Consider the following 21,417-nt stretch of genomic DNA (forward strand, 5'->3'; position numbering starts at 1 on the left):
CAGCTCTGAGAGGCTGGAGAGAGGGACTGCGACTCTGATGCTGATAGACCTGCTAAATGCTTCTCACACACAAACACGGACACTCTGCTGGAGTGGAAACCCCAATATGGAGGTCTGCTTGGAACAGCTTGCTGATGTAACACTTTTTATAGATGCACAGTCATTTTTACTCATTAAAAATGTTTTACATGTTAAAAAATGTTTGGGTTTTGATAAATAAAATTATTTAAAATGATGCACAGTCACATAAGATGATTCCATTCATATCAGTGGCCTAATAAAATGTTTTATTCCACATGGAGAGGGTCCCCTCATGGGGCAGCCATGTTGTGATCACATGACCAGCTAAACTACTACTTATTTTAGGTATTCAACCAATCGGTTACTGACTTGAAGTGCTGCATGCTGGTTATAAATTTTGTCTGACTTGAGACGCTGTTGGTGCCACAGCACTGTAATGTTAAAATTCTCTGCGCAAGTGGCTGCACAACTTCTCACGGTGACAGCTGATTTACAATTGGCGCTATTCACTGATGACAACTATAATGTGTGTTTTGTGTTTATTTTGACACCTTTACCTCACCTCTACCTTTACCTTATGTTTTTATAACAATACAAATTCTTGTATTATTAATGTTATGCTGTGTCCTGTTTAACAAAATTAAACCTATAAAAAATATAGACTCCACTTCACTGGTCTTTAAATAGTATAGACTTTATTCTTGTATACTGTAAAAAGTGAAAGTTGACTTAAAAAAATTGAGGAAACCCGTTGCCTTAAAATGATTAAGTACACAATAATTAAAAAAAAAAAAAAGTTAAGTGAACTTGACAATTCAAATAACTTATTTTTTAAATGATCATTTAAAAATTTTAAGGCAACGGGTTTCCTCAATTTTTTAAAGTTACAGTAAGTCAGCTTATCACTTTTTACAGTGTACATAAAGGTGCAGTATTAAGCAGTAAATAAAGAAAAGTGTTTCTGCTGCTTCATGATAATGTCTAAATTGTCTGTGTAATTGACAAATATTAGATCTAATCCATTTTATCTGTGATAAATCACTACGGGAAGCAGAAATCGCCCAACTTGTTCGCTTTTTAACTCTTCTTGAACTGACTGCAAGCAGCAAATCTGATCGAGCCAATAATTGGTTAAAATATTTAGTAACAATTTAGTATAGGGTGCAAGTCTCACTATTAAATAGCTGCTTATTAGCATGCCTATTATTAACATTTTGGCATTTATAAAGCAATCCCTAATCTTATCCAATACCTAAACTTAACAACTACCTTACTAACTACAATATTAATAAGCAGCAAATAGGCAAAAGTCATGGTTTGTTAATAGCAATAATCGGACCTTAAAACAATGTGTGAACAAATATTTAAAATATTAAATGTTGTAATATTACATTTTTTTTTTTACATATGAAAGATGTTTAAATAAACATTTTAAACACCATTTCATTTATTCTTTTTAAAGACACTTATAATGTCATGATTCTTTTTTTATTTTTGCCTCTGGTTTTCAAGATTCAAAGTCAATTCCTTCTTTGCATGTAGAATGAATATGATACTAAAAGGTTGCAGGTTTGCTGTCAGGTTCAATATAGTTTGTGATGTCCCATCCTTCAATAACAACCTCTTCGCAAGAGTCAGATGATGTCACAAGGTCAAAGATTTCATGAGGCGATATTACAGTTTAGCATTAATAAAGGGTCTTTTTGCAATCATTTACTCATTTATATAAACTGAAAAGCACAAAGCTCATAAATGCATTAAATGTTAATGAACAACTAAGTCCAGTGCCAAAGTGCTATTTCTGAGCCATCAAATCACATGATTAGAACGTAAGTCCGGATTGGCTCATACAGGTTGCGGTCTTGTTGGCTCTAAAAGCAATTACACCGACCACAGTGTATTCAGAGAGCAAGTCGCTGTAGTGTATCAAAGGTTACAGTAGATTGAAACAAGCTTGGCAACTCCAGCGTATTAATAATAAATGGCTGCCACCCATGCAGCAGAGTTAGAAGGGGGCAGCCTGAATCAGTTTCCATCACTCTGTTTTTAAGGCCATATGCCCCTTTTCATTACTTAGAGCACACCAGCTGTATTGTAACTACAACCAATTTCCTTGCAGTCTATAAAACTGTCAATCAGAATCATACAAGAGAGCCGAGCGCAGAGTAGAGCATGGCTGCCCGAACAGGGGGAGATTGAATTTGTAGCCAGATGTCAGCAAGTCGAAATCCTGTGCGAGATAATGTTGTTGGACTTTCGTGACTTTAATGTAAAGTTCAAGCAAATTGATTAGGCTTCAAATGGAGCTGTTTGAAACGCACACAGGCTAGGTCAGGGAATTCGCACAGCGTAACCAACAACGGATTGGACGGCTTGGTTAAATCAATCAGGTTTGTTAGTTTAAGGCCCGTATGTGAGGAACTTCCTAATGACTGGGTGCCAGGTGATGAAAATACTCATGTTCGACGCAACAGTTGAGTCATGCAGGTCGTAAGGTTACGCTAAAGAAATAGTCACGGGTAGCTACAATTTGAAGAATCATTTATTAAATGTATAGCAAAAAGAGACAAATAAGTTATAATATTTTTATTTGTTAGAATTCTATCAGTGTTTGAACATTATTATTTAGAGAGCTAGTACATTTGTTCTACTTTCATGGCTAGCTTTTCACAAAACCCAAAAACAGTCTTCAGATCGGACTCACTCTCGTCTATGTAACACTGTGACAGGGGAACTTTAGTTGTCCGTGAACAAGTTAGCAATGAAAGTGTGCATCTTAATGTCTTCTCAGTTATGTTCTCACAAACAATGGTAGCATTACATATAAACTCTTTAAAAATATACTTCTGTCAAATAACTTGACAACTACTATGTACACTACAAAAATAAATTTTCATATAAATAAATTATATGGCATACATTTATCTTTGTAACTGAAAATGACATACATCCACACCAAAACAAAGGAAAAAAATGGCAGTCTGTAAAAAAAAAACATTGATTATTTTCCTTTTAAAATCCTCTAAGAGCTATGATGAATCTGTAAGGTAAATGTTATATACTCTTTTGTCCTATTTAACATTAGTAAGCACTTTATACAGATCAAAATCCATTAATCCATGTAACAAAGAAACTGTAATAATAGTGTTTTCCGACAGACGTAAAAATCCCTGCATTGTTAAGAACTGGCATTATGACCATTATTGAACAAAACAACATCTTATTATACAAAAATATAAATATTGCAAAACAAATGTAAAAAAATAATAGAATATATATATATATATATATTTATATTTATATATATATATAAACATTACAATAGTTGCCAGCCATGATTTTCTCCCATTTCTGCCAATGTGACATGTAGGAGAACACAAACACAACAAACAAACAACACAGAACAGCTCTCAAAGTCTTTGTCAAGAACAAACATATGTTTGACAGGAAGTCAATTTGGACGAGGGGGTCACAGCCAACACACAAACACACTCTTAAAGACACACACGCCAGCTTCAGAGCCACGGAGAAGTGGGGGCTCCACGACCCTTGACCCTTAAAGCACTCGCATGCACCATTTGGCAGTTGAGGGGGAACTTCCAATTAGTGTCACGGCGTTATGTTGTGGATTTTTATGAGGTGAGGTCAGCGCAGAGAACTGCTCTTGCTAAATTAGGGCCAGTAGTTGCGGTTTGTCATTGAGGAGGTCAACGTATCGACAAAAACCATGGTCGTGATTGGCCATTGTGCGACGCACACCTTGAGAATGCTCATTAGCTTAGCTTATCAAAACAAAAACAAAAAAAAAAGACAATGAGGAAAAAAGTTGCGCCACCAGATTCAGAGCGAATACTGTTGCAACTTGCAATGTTTTAGCTTAAACCACAATCGAAAGACAGGAAATAATGCCATAAATGTTGAAAAAAACCCGAAACAAAACAAAAACGAAGCTACAAGAGAAACCCGAAATTACCGTCACATTGCATTACTTTAGTAAGGCAAAGTTGGAGTCATGAGCAAATTCAGGGTGGCCACAAATGGCCGATTTACAGTAAATAACTGGAGTATGAAGGTACAAAAGACCAGAGAGAGTTCCAGTACAGAGGACAGAAAAACAGAGGCACAGTCATCCAACAATCACTCGTTTCCTTCTTCATTTCTGCGCAGCTAAATTCTCACGCATAGCGTGTTTCATTGTTAAACAGTATTTGTTTTTTCCAACTACCACAGGTTTGTGATAAGCAAATTAACATTAAAAAGCATAAACTCTAACGCTTCAATATACACAAAACGCAAACATCCGCATGCACGCTTAAACATCTGATGCTCGACGACAAACAACTGGACATTGATGCGAATTTTACATATCTAGCATATGTCTGAACAAATATTTCCCTGAATGTGTCCTCTGAAAGTGAAAGGATCCGTGCAGTTTTGTACTGGTGTTTTGAACAGAAGTGTACCGTAAGTGCAATGGAAATCCATTTAACTGCCACAAAATCATTTAACATATTATGTTAGGTCACTTAGAGTTTGTTCTTGTTAGTTAATATGCATCTGAGGGGTCTAGGGGGTCTGAGGTGAACCAAAAATATTCACACATACAACAACAACTTTTCAAACACTCACACGCATGGTTCTATAAAATTAGAGAAAATAATTGCATAGCATTATACAAACATTACAACAATATCATAAGCAGCAACGACCGTATGCTGAAATGTTTGTCAAGAATGAAGTTTCATTATGGCACAGATACACACACAAATGATGGGTGGGCACTTGGAACACACAAGTCTGACGACCCCAGTCAAATTATAGCTACTCTCGTTCATTATTTACATTTGTGTACACATAAATACTTATAGAAATATCTAACAATAATACACCAGGGTTATACAGTAACAGAGTCAAGCACCGAAAAGGCGCCGCTGGTCAAAGTGTCCCGCCATGCAGCACCATGTTTCTGATGTCCCATCTTTGGCTGTTTGAGCTTCAACATTCAACCACTGTGAACACAAAGTAGTGAAGAAACAGGGTTAATAGAAGTTAAAAATAGAATAGAATACACTAATAATAACAAAGTAAATACACATAACTGAATCAGATAGAGAAGTGTTATTATTAGCAATCGATTTTATTAGGACTGTCAATTTAAGTTTGGGCTTAAGTTTTTAAAATAAGTCTCTTATGTTCACGAAGGCTGCATATATTTGATCAAAAATACAGTAAAATAGTAATATTGTGAAATATTATTTAAAATAATTCTATTTTCATATTTATTCCCGTCATGGCAAAGCTGAATTTTTAGCAGCCATTAATCCAGTCTTCAGAAATCTAATATGCTGATTTGCTGCTCAAGAAACATTATCAATGTTGAAAACAGTCATGCTGCTTGATACCTCTAATCTGCTAAATGTGACTATAATGCATCAAGATATTAAGATACTACAAACATTGCCATCACGATTTTCTAAAGCTCCTTTGAAATAATGTGCACTGTGAAAAGTGCAATACAAATAAAATTGACTTGACTTTACATTTTTGTGGAAACCGTTATTTTTTTCAAGATTCTTGAATAGTAATTAGTAATGAATAGTAATTTAAATAGAGCAGCATTTATTTGATATTTTTGAACATTATTATTTAGAGAGCTAGTACATTTGTTCTACTTTCATGGCTAGCTCTTCGCAAAACCCAAAAACAGTCTTCAGATCGGACTCACTCTCGTCTATGTAACACTGTGACAGGAGATTTTTTTCTAAAAAAATATTACTGACCCCAAATTTTTGAATGGTAGTGTAAATATATACGATAATATATAATATGTATAACATATATGTGACCCTGGACCACAAAACCAGTCATAAGTGTCAATTTTTCTGAATAAATAAGCTTTCCATTGATGTATGGTTTGTTAGGATCGGACAATATTTGGCCGAGATACAACAATTTGAAAATCTGGAATCCGAGGGTGCAAAAAAATCAAAATACTGAGAAAATCACCTTTAAAGTTGTCCAAATGAAGTTGCATATGCAATATAGCAATGCATATTGCTAATCAAAAATAAAGTTTTGATATATTTACGGTAGGAAATTTACTAAATATCTTCATGGAACATGATCTTAACTTAATATCCTAATGATTTTTCGCATAAAATAAAAATGGATAATTTTGACCCATACAATGTATTTTTGGCTATTGCTAAAAATATACCCCAGCGACTTAAGACTGGTTTTGTGGTCCAGGGTCACATATTTTCATGACTTTTTAAATGAAAAATAAACTAGTGCTGTCAAAATATTATATCGTGATTAATCGCATTCAAAATAAAAGTTTTTGTTTACATGATACATGTATGTGCTGTGTATATTTATTATGTATATATAAATACACACACATGCATGTATATATTTAAGACAAATATGTTATATATTATATATTTATATAAGTTATATACAAATATACATGTAAATATTTTCAAAATATATACTGTATGCGTGTGCAGTGCACACACATATATTACATGATTAATATTTTTACAGTACTAAAATAAACATGAATTCATACATTATCAATACTGATATGATTTAGTATTATTATTAAATATCTGAATCAAATGACAGCCCTATTTATTCATAGAGTGCATGAAACTGCTGATTTGATGTGGACCATTTTATTGAAATCAGCCATATAAGAAGCCCCTACTAACCTCAGCTGGAGGGTCTTGTGTGGCAGACATTGGGAGTGTCATATTCTAGATCCTGCAGCTCCATGCCCTCTGTTTTCGAGCTGTCGCTGGTCTTGTCAAAGGGCACATGAGGGTCGGAGAAGTGAGGGTCAGTGTAGACATCTTCTGAAGTGTGATAGCTGTCGTTGGAGGGGTAGGACGGGTATGCGGGGCTCTGGCCGGGCATCCCCGAATGAACGGCGACCGTCACTGAGGCTGAGGCTGTCACCGTTGTGATGGGCTGACAGTAGGCGGGGCCTGTGGACGGATGGGAAGGGTGAGTGTAGAGGTTGTGGGAACGGGGGCGATGGGCCCCTGAACGTTCCCGGTGGTTGGGGCCCGAACAGCCACCTGGCTCAGTAGCGGTTTCAAAAGCATCCATGCGCGGCCTGTGAGGGGGGGGCGGGGGTCCGCTCCCAAAGTCCCTCTTAGGGTCCCTGCTACAGTATCGCTTTGACGACTGAGGTCCAGCATCCTGAGAACTGGGCAGATGGGTGGACCTGTAATGCTGCGGTGGTTGCTGCTGTCTAGAGTCATCCTGCGGAAAATGTGGAAAACAATGTTAGTTCATTTTTTTTATATCAGATATCTATTGATATAAATGCTTTACTCACTGAGTTAGGAGGAAACACTGGCAGTTCAACTTGACGACTGCCTTGTCGTCCCCCTGTGGCGATTCGCACCTCCTCTAGTCTGGCTGATCGCCCCCTGTTGGGCTGGAGGTCATACTGCTGAAGCTCCTGGCTAATGCCGGACACAGTAGTGTTGGAACCATATTCTGAGTCTGAGGAGTCTGAACCTGCTCCAGGGGTCGTGTGACTGGGTCGCATGGTGAAGCGGACCACCTGTGGGGGAGGCTCTGGGGACGGTGTGGGCAGCCGGCTTCGCCCGTCCACTGGAGATACCTGGAAGTGTAGTGGACATGAAAATTAAAAACCGAGAAGCTGCTCTGTCTGACATTTGTGCAAGTCCTGTGATACGTGAAAGTTTTCACATCATTGGAGGGTACAGTGCTAGTCTTGAATATGTACACTGGCAGTATGGGAAGTATTGGAGAGGTATTTGGACAGTTAAGCCACGCTTAAAAATGCTGATATTATGATCAGTAACCGATAAATGACATATAATTAAAATGCAATGCGATTTTGTCTAAATAATAATAATAAAAAAAAAATAAAATCAAGCATTTTAAATGCTAAAGGTGAGTTTAGGCATCACAACATTATATTGTACAGTATTAAAATGAATATTAGTTTTCAGATTTGTTAAAAACTACATTAAACAGTGTTATTAAAACAGTGGTGTTAAAGATCTTTATAATAGTACAACAGACTTCTTAAAATGCATATAAATACCAGTTGCAACCCAATATGTCTTAGGAAGATAATATTTAATCGCTTAGTTCTATGATCAAAGCTCTGTGGTTTTTATTGTGGGGGCAAACCATGTAATGATGACTGAGGGATATACAGGTGCTGGTCATATAATTAGAATATCATCAAAAAGTTGATTTATTTCACTAATTCCATTCAAAAAGTGAAACTTGTATATTATATTCATTCATTACACACAGACTGATATATTTCAAATGTTTATTTCTTTTAATTTTGATGATTATAACTGACAACTAAGGAAAATCCCAAATTCAGTATCTCAGAAAATTAGAATATTACTTAAGACCAATACAAAGAAAGGATTTTTAGAAATCTTGGCCAACTGAAAAGTACGAACATGAAAAGTATGAGCATGTACAGCACTCAATACGTAGTTGGGGCTCCTTTTGCCTGAATTACTGCAGCAAGTGGCATGGAGTCGATCAGTCTGTGGCACTGCTCAGGTGTTATGAGAGCCCAGGTTGCTCTGATAGTGGCCTTCGGCTATTCTGCATTGTTGGGTCTGGCATATCGCATCTTCCTCTTCACAATACCCCATAGATTTTCATAGTCAGGCGAGTTTGCTGGCCAATTAAGAACAGGGATACCATGGTCCTTAAACCAGATACTGGTTGCTTTGGCACTGTGTGCAGGTGCCAAGTCCTGCTGGAAAATGAAATCAGCATCTCCATAAAGCTTGTCAGCAGAAGGAAGCATGAAGTGCTCTAAAATTTCCTGGTAGATGGCTGCGTTGACTGTGGACTTCAGAAAACATAGTGGACCAACACCAGCAGATGACATGGCAGCCCAAATCATCACAGACTGTGGAAACTTCACACTGGACTTCAAGCAACTTGGATTCTGTGCCTCTCCACTCTTCCTTCAGACTCTGGGACCTTGATTTCCAAATGAAATGCAAAATTTACTTTCATCTGAAAAGAGGACTTTGGACCACTGAGCAACAGTCCAGTTCTTTTTCTCCACAGCCCAGGTAAGACGCTTCTGACGTTGTCTCTGCTTCAGAAGTGGCTTGGTAGCCCTTTTCCTGAAGACGTCTGAGTGTGGTGACTCTTGATGCACTGACTCCAGCTTCAGTTCACTCCTTGTGAAACTCTCACAAGTGTTTGAATCAGCTTTGCTTGACAGTATTCTCAAGCTTGCGGTCATCCCTGTTGCTTGTGCACCTTTTCCTACCCAAATTCTTCCTTCCAGTCAACTTTGCATTTAATATGCTTTGATACAGCACTCTGTAAACAGCCACACCTTTCAGTAATGACCCTCTGTGACTTACCCTCTTTGTGGAGGGCGTCAATGTTCATCTTCTGGATCATTGTCAAGTCAGCAGTCTTCTCCATTATTATAGTTTCAAAGAACAAGAGATACCCGGAATTTGTACTGTAGGGATGGTCATTTATTCAAACTCAAATGTAAATATTCTAATATTTTGAGATACTGATTTTTGACTTTCATGAGCTGTAAGCTCTAATCATCAAAATTAAAAGAAATAAACATTTGAAATATATCAGTCTGTGTGTAATGAATGAATATAATATACAAGTTTCACTTTTTGAACGGAATTAGTGAAATAAATCAACTTTTTGATGATATTCTAATTATATGACTAGCACCTGTACATATAAACATTCCTCAAAAGTTTTATGTATCATATTTGATACATTTAAAAAAAAATTGTCAATCAGATGACAAAAGGCACGTAATAGGTTGTGTACAAGTTTGGATCATGTTGATAATTTAGAGGTTTTAGAAATTTGATACTGTAGGGTTTATAGGGTAAACTTTATGTGAGGACAGCAATGGTAAAATCTGAATTTGTAATACTGCCATCCATAAATATCACTCTTCCAGACAATGCTAAGCAGAGTATATAATAACTCTGCATAGCTCTATGTATGGCATGTGAATGTGTTATGCAGGATAACTTAACGGGAGCAATCCTCTTACCTCAGGATATGGGCCAAAGTAGGACAATAAGACTGGGAGCAGCACCAGTCCATTCAGGACCCCTAACACTGTTAGAATGGCCAAAACAGCGAAGAAATACCTGCAAATACACAGCAAAAACCACTGTCATTAGAATTCAAAAAGAACTTTACTGCTCTGAATCAAGCACAGAGCAAAAGTCACTCAGGCACATTCTAACAAGCATTCACACACAAAAAGACTTTAGTCGGGTTTGGTTTAAACTAAATTTACCTTGTGCCAGAGAAAGTCTCCAAAGAGGTCTTTTAGAAAGCAGCACAGAGAAGCAGAGGACATAATTAGTTGGTTAATTCAAAGGCATGGAAAATAGGGAAGGAAAAAGAGCGAGTTTTTTCTTCTTTTTCTAGGGGTGAGTGGAGTACAAGCAAACACAGGGAAAGCAAAACGGGAAGGAATGTGGAGTACAGGCTTGCGAGAGAAGAGAGGCGAAGCACAAAGGCACAGGGGCCTCTCTCACTCTTTAAAAAAGAACGCAGAAGCAAACAAATGAAGTGAACGGTATAGAATTTAAACAATTTAGTCTAGGAGGAAGAGAGGAGAGGAACTACAGGCCCCTCTTGCCTGGCCTCAAGCACATTCACTTTTCCCTCTCTTTCTCTCTCTATCACTCTTTCTATACTAAGCCCCTGTGAAATTTCCCTGCCTTTCACAATCCCCTACTCTAATTAAATCTCTAGAGTATCAGGTAAGACCCCCAATCTCCTCGACAAATCCCTCCCTCCTGTCCTCCTTCGCTCCCTTGCTCTTTCTCTCTTCTTCATTAGGGCCAGCTTTCCGTCCTTTGCTACTCCTGCAAAGCATCTGTAAATTGCTGCGGCTCAAATTGCAGCTGCCATCTTGTACCTCAAAGAAACACGGGGACAAGAGGACACGATTTTTTCTAGTTTTTTTTAAATTTTTTTAATTAATTTTTTTTATCATTATTTTAAACATTGAATTTACTTCTTTATGCACAAAATAATGGCATATTGGGAATACCTATTATTTAGTAGGGCCAATAAATAGGGAAACACAACTAATTTTATGCAATGCAAACATTTTATTTTCCAGTAAAATATCTAAACATCTATAAAACAAGACAAATTTACATTTACTTGAGCTGAACTGTGAGTGAACATTAGCCCTGTTTTCATAAAATATTGAATTATATTGTATATATAAATTAAACAACAATTCACACACACACACACACACACACACACATACATATATATATATATATATATATATATATATATATATATATATATATATATATATGGTGTGTGTGTGTACATGTGCATATACACATTTAGTTTTATATATTAAAATTTGTATTTTAATTTATCTATTTAGATAAAAGATAAAAATAAGACAAATACACACACACACACACACACACACACACACACACACACACATATATAAATATATATTAAAAAAAATCTAAATATAAATAGAATTTCTCATCATAAATGTATTTTCTGAAGACAACTCTAACTAGCTTACAAAATTTTGCTCCTCAAGTCTTGTTTTAAGGATGTATATATATTTTTCTTGGAAAACATTTTTTTTTGCAGTGATACTATCAAAGGCACTGGATGGGTAAAAGATGCACTTAAACTACACTTAAACTGGGAGGAATATGTGAATGCTTGTGTGGGAGAGACAGTGGGTACATTAGCAAACACCCGCCAGCTGGTATGCAGCACAGCTGTGCCTCAGACTAAACTCACAGACACATTTATAACTGATGCTGCTCTTGCTCGGCCTCCCCAGGTTTGCAAGCAGCTCTTTAGACTCAAACAATATCCTGTAATGGCTGCACAAGGTGGGCTTCTCTCTGGAGAACCACAGACTTGGGTGTCTCTCTACAAACGCTTGCTTTATTTACGTCCTTCAGGAGGTTTTGCAGATCTGGTTCAAGGGAAGAGCAACCACAGTGTTTAACCAAGCAGACGCCACTTGTTTAGGAAGAGAGTGGAGAGAGAAGCCAGCCTGGTATTATTTAGGCTTATGTTAGAAAAAAAGTTTGGATCTTTAGTCTGTCTGTATTTCATCAAGCAAGTCTTCTTGAATTGCACTTTTTAGTTTGCGTTTGGCTCTTGCTCTACCACACGAAAGGCAGAACCCACAAGCAGAGAGATCAAACAGATCAATAGCTACAAATCAACAGACTATGAAAAATGAACATCGTCTTGGTTGAACTGTTCGGAGAGTCACAGCCTCCAAACTAAATGTTCAAATCGACGAGTGATTTATGCCGGTGTGCTTTTCCACAGATGAGAGCGATTCCTTCAGACTGGCTGAAGCAACAAAAGAGTTTTATACTCTTCAACTTTGAACTTCGAGACGTCGCGTGAAGCGTCCCTGAACCAAGAGCCGTTCTCGAAAGTCACTTCTCCCTAGCGAAACCTCGCTGAGCAACCCGTCTGATCTGTTTGCACTCAAAACATTAGCAGACCTGACAGAGCAAAGTCAGGGAAACATTTATTCCTGCAAGGCTATAAAAATACAGCCTACGTTTTTGTTTTTTTCCATATCTTTGGAGGCCAGGGGTTTTTGTTTGATGAAAAAACAGTAGTTGCGTTTCAATGGGAGCCCATGAGAGGGACTGGGGCCCAATGTGGTCTGCGGAGAGAGTGTGTGTGATTGCTCTGAACTTGTGTGTGCATTATTTTTCTGGCATGCTACTTTAGATCCAGAGTGATTTGAGGGTGGAGGGCTGTGGTGGTTTTCCAGTCCTCTAATAAGAACGAGCTACTGCAGACATTTGTTCTTTCTCTCCTGTAGAAACAGACGAGATACTTACCACTCAAACGCCCATGACTCAGTTTGATATAAGTGTAATTTGAATTTCAGCACAACGGTAGTCTTGATACCACTTCAAGAAACAATAAATTACCAGATGTGTTTGACTCATCTGTTCTCAGGAAGGATGTAAAACATAAAGCCATTGCAAAGTTACAGATTTTGATCCTCTAAGTAGCAGTGTGTGTCACTCCTCATTTCCACTCCTCGACTTGCAGCAAAATAACCCCCGGGCCCTCTCTGCTCTCAGCTTGTAAATGTCTTGCAGGGCCGTAGAAAAAAAAAAGATTACAGAAAACACAGGAGAGCCTCAAGCTCTGTGAAGACAGACATGAAAGATACGTGCTTGTAGAACGTGAAGGAAGGTTGGTTAGGACTGAGAAGAGAGTTAAGAAAACATTTACATTGTATCATAACCAGGGGTGAAGAGACAAAAGTGACATGTTAAAAGCTAACTTTTCTATGTTAATCGGTTTCTGTCCAGAGCAGCCATGACGAGCACAGAGAGGCGCATTTTGTCAGATGCTTGGTTTTTAAAGTTTATACATTCATATTTTTTGAGCCAGATAACTGCTCCCTCACAGGAAATTCATTGGACAACAATCATACTCCTCATGAATATTTTAACATACTCCCTATGAATATGAGTGTTGTTCACCCGAAAAAAGTACTCGCACTCATGTCATCTGTTCATCTTCAAAATAAAAGTAAATTTATGTGCGTGTGTGTATAGATAAGACAGATAGATAGATAGAACCTTAGGAGGTTTGTTCCTCCATTGAAAGTCTATTCCACCAAAATGTTGATGCTTCAAAAAGTTCATAAAGACATTTAAAAGAAATCCATATGAATCAACAAATGATTTATATGATGAACAGATTTCTTTTATTCACATATAAACATTGATCAAAGCACATAAATAGAGCACATCAAATATAGTAAAAGGAAGCTTAGACATGCTTGCTTGATGCGCAAGAACAAACCTGCATAGAACTTGTGAACTTTTTGAAGACTCAAAGTTTTGGTTACAAGGACTTTCAATAGAGAAACAGAAATATCTCAGGTTGGATTTAATATAACTTCATTTGTGTTTTGAAGACGAACCAAAAAACTTTGGGTTTGGAATAACATTTTTAGGTTAATTATACCTTTTAAACAAGGATGCCACCTTTTTTGATTAACCATAATTTTACCATAGTTTTCAGTGTGGACAGAAAATTAGCTTGACACTGGAATAGTCACATCTTGCATGGTTAGGATACCATATTGAGGACAAATATTCTGTAAGATCAGCTATTATCTCATTAGAGAGAAAACTGACTATCAAAGGTATCCCCATCTTAAAGTACAATGCACCACAATCTCTGCAGCAGAAAATGATTCAAAATACAAGTCTGCTGTCTTTACCTGACTATGAAGTCGAACTCTGACCCCGCCAGCATCAAGACTCCTAGCAGGGTGGAAAACGCACCGTCCAGCACTGGGGCAAACATGTGCTCAAGTGCTAGAATGGCTCGCTTGTTCCTGTCCCCGATGGCTGTGAGGAACGCCTGGGAGGAAAACACAACAAATATGATCAATATGAATCACTCAGACAAATAAACACATCCAATAATCATCGCAATGAGTGAACTAGCTACATATAGTCACAACTGTAAGATAAATTTAGACTAGCACATGAACTCACCAGTGCCACGTGGACGGTGAACTCCACACCAATGCCAACGGAAGCGATAAGGATGACGACTGGGACAGCGCTGAGCTTGATGCCGATCAATCCCATCATGCCAAATAGCTCCACCGTCATTAAAGACAGCACCAAGACCTGCGAGAGAGGACCGGCAAACATAAATCCATCATCTTAGTTCTTTCCTAAAACACGAGGAGCTGTACTTTACATAGATTAAAGTAAAGTACGGCTCGGGTTAGATGGGTTAGCTAAGATAAAGCGCTGTGGAATGTGGGAAAATATCTGCTCCTCAGAAGGGCCCGTTTGCGACGCTTTCATATGGAGCTGAACTCGAGCTACGAACTGGTTAAGTAAATGCCATAATCAGCTGATGAGTCTTGGGTTACTGGGGGGCCCAGCTGCCTTTGAAGAGGGATGAAGAGGACAGAAAGAAGGCCAACGGAGGGGAGTTTGGGGGCTGGGAGGCCTGGCAAATGAAAGGGGGGTCGAGCACGGCGGAAGTGGGGACGTATGGAGTTTAAGGGGGCCGCTGGTGGTCTGGGACAAAAGCACAATGGTAAAAGCTGAAGCAGGGCTATAACTTTCCCTTTCAAGTGTCCAGTAAAGCAAAAGGATGAAACCGCTATCCTGTCAGACAGAGTTAGATCAGTCAGATGGCTTAAACATTGCCCCTAATAAAACCGAGACCATCGAAAAGCGGAGACACAGTGTGGGAAAGAACGTTAGGCCTCACGAATGAAATAAATGATACATACGCACACATTTCAGCAGGAACAGCAGGTCTGCTTTATATGTGGAGTGATATAGTTACTGTGGTAACCCCTCATTTCCCCATTTATTTTAAAGAAATGTCTCAAAAAGCCTCACGTAGACTAAACAAACTGGCTCTCACAGTATAAGATAAACACAAAGCGCAGGGCTGTAAAAACACAGCTTCTCTTGAGCTATTCCTGCCTGCCCTCCTCTGTCTTGCTCCAATTGGTACACTTTTAATTAGTTCTCAATTAGTAAGCTTGTTTCCACCTCAGAGTAAACAAAAAGGTTATTGCCAGAAAGTTTGTGATAAAGATATACAGAAAAAGAATTCGTAGACACGTGAGTTGTAAAGCTGCAATTATTAGAAAATCTGTGCATCTATGAAATATAAAACATATTAAATGTACATATTATGATGCACAGTTATGAGAAATAGTTGCAATTTAGAAATATAGCTGTGATATGTAATGATGCATTTGCAAAAATTTGGCATAAAACTTTTATGCCAAAACTACTTACACTTAGTCTGATAACAAATATTCAGGGGAAAAAAAAAGAATTCGATATGCAAACAATTTAAAAAGATATTGACCTAGCCTCCAACTAAAAAAATAACAGATAATTGCATTGGATATTTAAGAGCATAAAGGAGTTCACAGAAATGTTCTGTTTCATGCCAAAGATTCTTGGTTTGTACAGGCCTTGAATGTACATTTACAGGTATAGCCAAATCTGTGATGGATGTACGTTTAAACAAAACCCTGACACATCTTAAGAAGAAACTCACTATGATTCCGGCAGTCCAGGGGTTGAGCAGGAAGACGGCGCACACCAGGAAGGTGCAGGCCAGCACAACGCTGATGGACAGCAGGAGCCAGTGGCGCAGGCCTACATACTGCTCCCAGAAGAGGAAGGGGTAGCCGTTGGGGTAGCTGGACAGGCCCTGACGGCTGTAGTTGCTGCAGATGGAGCGGACGCTTTCGATGGCCTCCACGAATTGTGGCGTCTCGCGAAGCCCGTTGAGGTAGAAGGGAAACTGTGCATATTCGATGGGCTCAGCGGCAGGAACTGCAGAAGATAAATGCAAAGATGGCCATATAAATTAGATAACTGTAATGTGAATTTCACTTTTACAACAAGCCACATCCTGTAAACATCTGTGTAGTTGCCGGAACTTTGCCGCATTATCTTACGTATATATATTAGGGCTGCCCCCGACTAAAGGTTTTTCTGGTCGACTAGTAGTCATTCATTTGAAGCATTAGTCGACTAATCGCACGTTTATTAATAAACTATTTAAATCATAATAATGAGCCTTTAATTGCCTACATAGCCTATGCCCTCAAGTGCATGCATAAGCTTGCCACAGCACAGCACAGCAACAGAAGAATGAATGATTATGAATGTGTCAGGGAAAAACAGTAAAGAGGCTGCATTAAAATTTTAAAATTTATTGATAAACTAGTGCTTTCTTTGTTTTTGGTTTAAGAGATGAAGTCGGTGACACTACATAATTGAATCTGATTAAAGACATTACATAATCTGATAATATTTGCTTTTCATTTGAATTGGTTTATTTGAAAGTTGACATTTTACTCTCTATAGATATAATTTTCATGGCTGTAAGGCAAGTATACAATGAGTTTCACGCGCAAGTTCACAGAGACGCCAGAAAGCGCATCCTGTTTGCTTTCATTATTTTACAAAAGCGCAATGTTTTTTTGTTATTGTGAGTGCACAAAAATAAACGTAGAGTCTTTACAGATTCGAAAGATGTATTACTCTTATCTGTATGAAAATGAGGAGTATTTTAAGAGCAAGAGAGCGCACCGGCGCCTCCATCTGTCCTGCAGTGAGCGCTACTGTTCAGCTTCCACACTCCGCACAGACACTTGAATAGCGCACATTTTTCCACGTTAACATTAGATTGATGTTTCTGCTACTTACCTAGCTTGTTTCAGATGATAAGCCATATTTGAGGTTGATGAATGATAGGCAAAGCGTTTGGATGTAGCCTATTGTATTACCACATAGACCAGATGTTAACGATCTGCGTGACTTCGCCAATGTGGATTTTTATTTATTTATTTATTTTCTATACACACACACACACACACACACACACATATATATGTATAGAAGTTAAAGCAACCTGTTAAATTAATACAATCTGATTTGTACTTTTAGAATACAATGGTTGTATGCTATGTTTTTACCATTGCATTTTTAATCATTTATCATTAAAATTACACTAATTTTTTTACAGTGCATTTTCTCTCACTCTTAGCAAGTCATAGTTAGCATAAAGGACATCTAGCGTTCTCAAGGTGACAGACTGCACTTATTAAACATGTTGATTTCTTTACCGCCCCAGGATGGAAAGGGGGCTAAATTACCAGCTATCAAATCTCGACATGCAGCCGAGTGTCAATCCTGACTGTGATCTGCTGTAATTATGCTGTCAAAAATCTGTGCTGAAATATCCCCCTGCTCTTCTCGGCAACGAACACACACGGACGACCATCAAACATTTGAGCATTGCCAAATTCATGCTGACAGTTATCACCTGTCATCAAAGCTTGTGTGCACTGTAGGGCTTTCAGCAGCAGGCCTGGAATGACTCATCACTCCAGCTACTGGACTTGGATAAGCGGCAGTCTTAAAACCACAAATAAAATCAGAAGAATGTGACCCAGAATGACTAGCGCTCCGGAGGTGTGTGTGAGAGCGTCTGTGAAGGGCGTGTGGGTGGAAGGGAGGGAATATCTGAGTGTGTGTTCCAGTGCCTGAAGGGGTCAGGCAGGACCACTTGCTAAACATGCTTTTGCCCCGTTATAATCTCCACTATAAATTTCCATCAGGACAGGAGTTGGATGTCTGCCAGCCTGCTGCGGGGGCTCAGAGTCGGAGAGGCCGTTTCAGCTTGTTATCCAGTCACATTTCTCTCGAGCGCCCACTGTGTACTGCACACACACAATGTACACAAGCTCACGCAGCCCGGCGTCGCTGTTAACTTTAAAAATACGACTACAAATTGAAGAAACCTGCTTTTGCTGTCTGAACATAACAAATGACACACAAGTCATTCAGTTTTAGAAAAGCTCAGTTGACTACTACTTTCAGCCAAATGTCAAACTTCTTATGAAGAATGTTAACAGAATTCTAATAGTCTTTCACATTTAATCATAAACAACAAAAAATAAAATGTATTTATTAGTTTATTTTAAACATGGACAGATGAATTGTTTCGTATGTTTTTTTTCCAAAACACCGATGCAAACTAAACATAACCAAACCAATTAATGCATTAATACCTTCTGCTGCTATTTGGGATGAAACTGATGTGCTCACAAAGCATAGGAGCTACAGATAACAGGATACATTCAAAAATGTAGCATGTTACATTAAAGACTTGGTGATAAATGAACCAGAAAGTACTCACTGTTGAGTCTGCTGACAGGAATGGAGTCTGTCCTGTCATGGAGCCACTCAGGAGGGTGCGGACGGATGCTGGCCTGAGATGCAGCGTAGGCCACTGGGTCATTGCTCACCCAGGCAGTTAAATAAATGTAAAAGGCATTTGGGTTGACGATTCCATCGGTGCTCACCAAACGCTGTCTAGTTAGCTGGTGATGAAAAGAAAATGTAAATTAGAAACTGCTCAAACAACACGGTTTTTTTGCTAACATTAAGTTCTTGAACAAGTACACCAATGTATGTACTATATAAATGAGTATTGTGAATGCCCACCAACGCTGCAGTAATCTCTAAATGCTTAACTTCTCGCCTAGCGCTTAGCTAGCTACCTCCTGTGAAGGCAAAGTCATTACGGCATCACAATCAATGCCATACATGCTTCTCGAGAAAATAAATCTACAGTCTCCCAGTCAGGAGTTGGGGGTCAGTGTGTATTAGTGTGCGTGTGTTTGGGGGGGTTGGGGTCAGGGTGTGCGGTAGAAATGAGAGTGAGTGAGAGAAAAATTGCTCGAGTTAGTGTAACAATAAAAAAATTGGCCGGAGTCCCTGAGCGCGTCTGTGTGCAGTTAACCTTGCTGTTAACACTGGAGGAAATGCCACCCAGCAAATGGAGGAGAGCTATAAAAATAACACAACATCTGTACAAATGTTGCAAACACTTGCTTCTCCTGACCCCTATAGATACCCACAATGCCCAGCGCCACAGACGGCTCCTGCCGTGAAGGCAAAATAGGGTTTTTGATAGTACAATGACTTAAAATCCCACTCAACACTTGAAAAAAAATTGTTTAAAAGAAAAAAAATAAAATCCTGAGATGCTAAACTATACTGATTTTCAATTGAAAATAAATAATTAAATAAATAGGTGAGGGGGGAAAAATAATTTAACTGTACTGCTTTTCAATGTAATACTGAAAAAAAAAAAAAATAATAGATGAGAAAATCATGGGATGTTAAACTACTGATTTTCAATGAAAAAAAAAAAAAAAATTAATTAGGTACAGACAAAAAAAACAAAACAAGACATTTACCTGCACTGGTTTAAAAAAAAAAAAGAAGAAGAAGAAAAAAAAAAGGATGATAAAAAATTCTGAGGTGTTAAACTATTTACTTTCAATTGATTAATATAAATTTAAAACTCATACAATTATTACATTAATTATAGGAAAAAATCATGATACACTGAACTGTATTAGTTTTTAATTTAATAAGAAAATAAAAGCAAAATAAAGAATAAATAAGACAAATTCTCAGATGTTTAACTGTTCTAATTTTCTATGTAGTATACAATAATAATTAAAGTATTATTCAATAATAATAAATAATAATTTTATTATCAGATGAGGGAAAAAAATGAAAGTCCTCAAGGAATAACAGCATGACTTTTATGGTGACCAGAATGAGAGAGGCAGCTTGTGATTCCCGCCTCTGTATCTACTGAAAGGGGACATGGCAGCAGTTCCAAGAGAAGGGAATAAGCGAGAGTCGGGAGGGAAAAAAGTGGACTTGGATTCCAAAGATCTGGATTGCATTAAGCAGCAGGATGCGCAACAACTGTATGTCTTCAAGCTGTCACGGGAAGCACACAGTGCGAAGCTGGCGGCCTCCTGGCCCACTGCCGCCCCTCTTCCCTCACAGGCAGAGGAAATGACATCACAAGGCCGCACACCAACACAGATCGGCTGGCTTTTCTTTCCCATTCAACTGGCAATGGTTCAGCACAATAATGACCACTTGAAAACAACAAAAATGCAAATCATTTCTGGCCTTGTGTGTGCATTGCCAATTACCCGATAAGACGACACACTCTCAAGCACACACACACACACACACACACACACACACTCACACTCGCAGCCACCCGCTCCACTCCTCCACTCCTCCCCACCTCCCCACCTCCCCACCCTCCAGCCCCTTTGGCATGTGGTATGCTTTATATTTTTCATATTTTTGCTCTCCTCTTGCCTGACATTTCATGCTGGGTAGCAACTGGAAACTGTTAATGTGTTAACCTGTTATATTTTTTGTCGGTGTGACTGTGTGTGTGTGTGTGTGTGCAGGAGTTTCTTCTTGACAAGGCCCCTCTGAAGGAGTCCTGAAAGGTTGTATAGGCCGAGCTTTAGGCCTGCAGCAAGAAAGTGGAACAAATGGTTTAAATGAAGACTTAATTGCTTTTTCAGAGGCAAGTTGCGGCCCCATCGAGAGCTTTAAATTCCTGTGCTTGGTAAAGCAATCAGAGGGAGAAAGAGAGAGAGAGAATGAGGACAGACATAGACGGACATTCAGAAGCCAGGTGTGGTTCCTAAGCGTGGTTATAAACCCTGACACTGATGCTAAACACATATCTACCCAAGCACCCCTCCGTCAGAGATTCACATACACATGTTGTTCGTGTCAACCAGGGAGAAACAGAAAAGGCCAGGCTAATTTAATGTGTTAATATATTTAGAAAAAAAGGGATAGGAATGTCAGTTGTTTAATTGTACCTTAATATTAATGTTAATATTGCATCATATAATAATAATAATACAATTAATATGACATCAATAATAAGAAATACTGATGTAATAATATTACA

General features: G+C 38.3%; 1 protein-coding gene across 1 annotated transcript in view; it reads right to left on the reverse strand.

Annotated features, from left to right (window-relative positions):
* Window positions 1-2,496: 2,496 nt before the first annotated feature.
* Window positions 2,497-21,417, reverse strand: part of ptch1 (patched 1) — a 62,201-nt gene continuing 43,280 nt past the window's right edge. The window contains 8 exon segments of the mRNA XM_058784017.1: window positions 2,497-5,030; window positions 6,735-7,290; window positions 7,367-7,657; window positions 10,088-10,187; window positions 14,324-14,466; window positions 14,604-14,741; window positions 16,150-16,430; window positions 18,805-18,988. Of these exon segments, the coding sequence (XP_058640000.1) occupies window positions 6,736-7,290; window positions 7,367-7,657; window positions 10,088-10,187; window positions 14,324-14,466; window positions 14,604-14,741; window positions 16,150-16,430; window positions 18,805-18,988 (1,692 nt within the window). The 3' untranslated portion in view covers window positions 2,497-5,030; window position 6,735.

Source organism: Onychostoma macrolepis, chromosome 08 (genome assembly GCF_012432095.1).
Source record: "Onychostoma macrolepis isolate SWU-2019 chromosome 08, ASM1243209v1, whole genome shotgun sequence".
Taxonomy (NCBI): domain Eukaryota; kingdom Metazoa; phylum Chordata; class Actinopteri; order Cypriniformes; family Cyprinidae; genus Onychostoma; species Onychostoma macrolepis.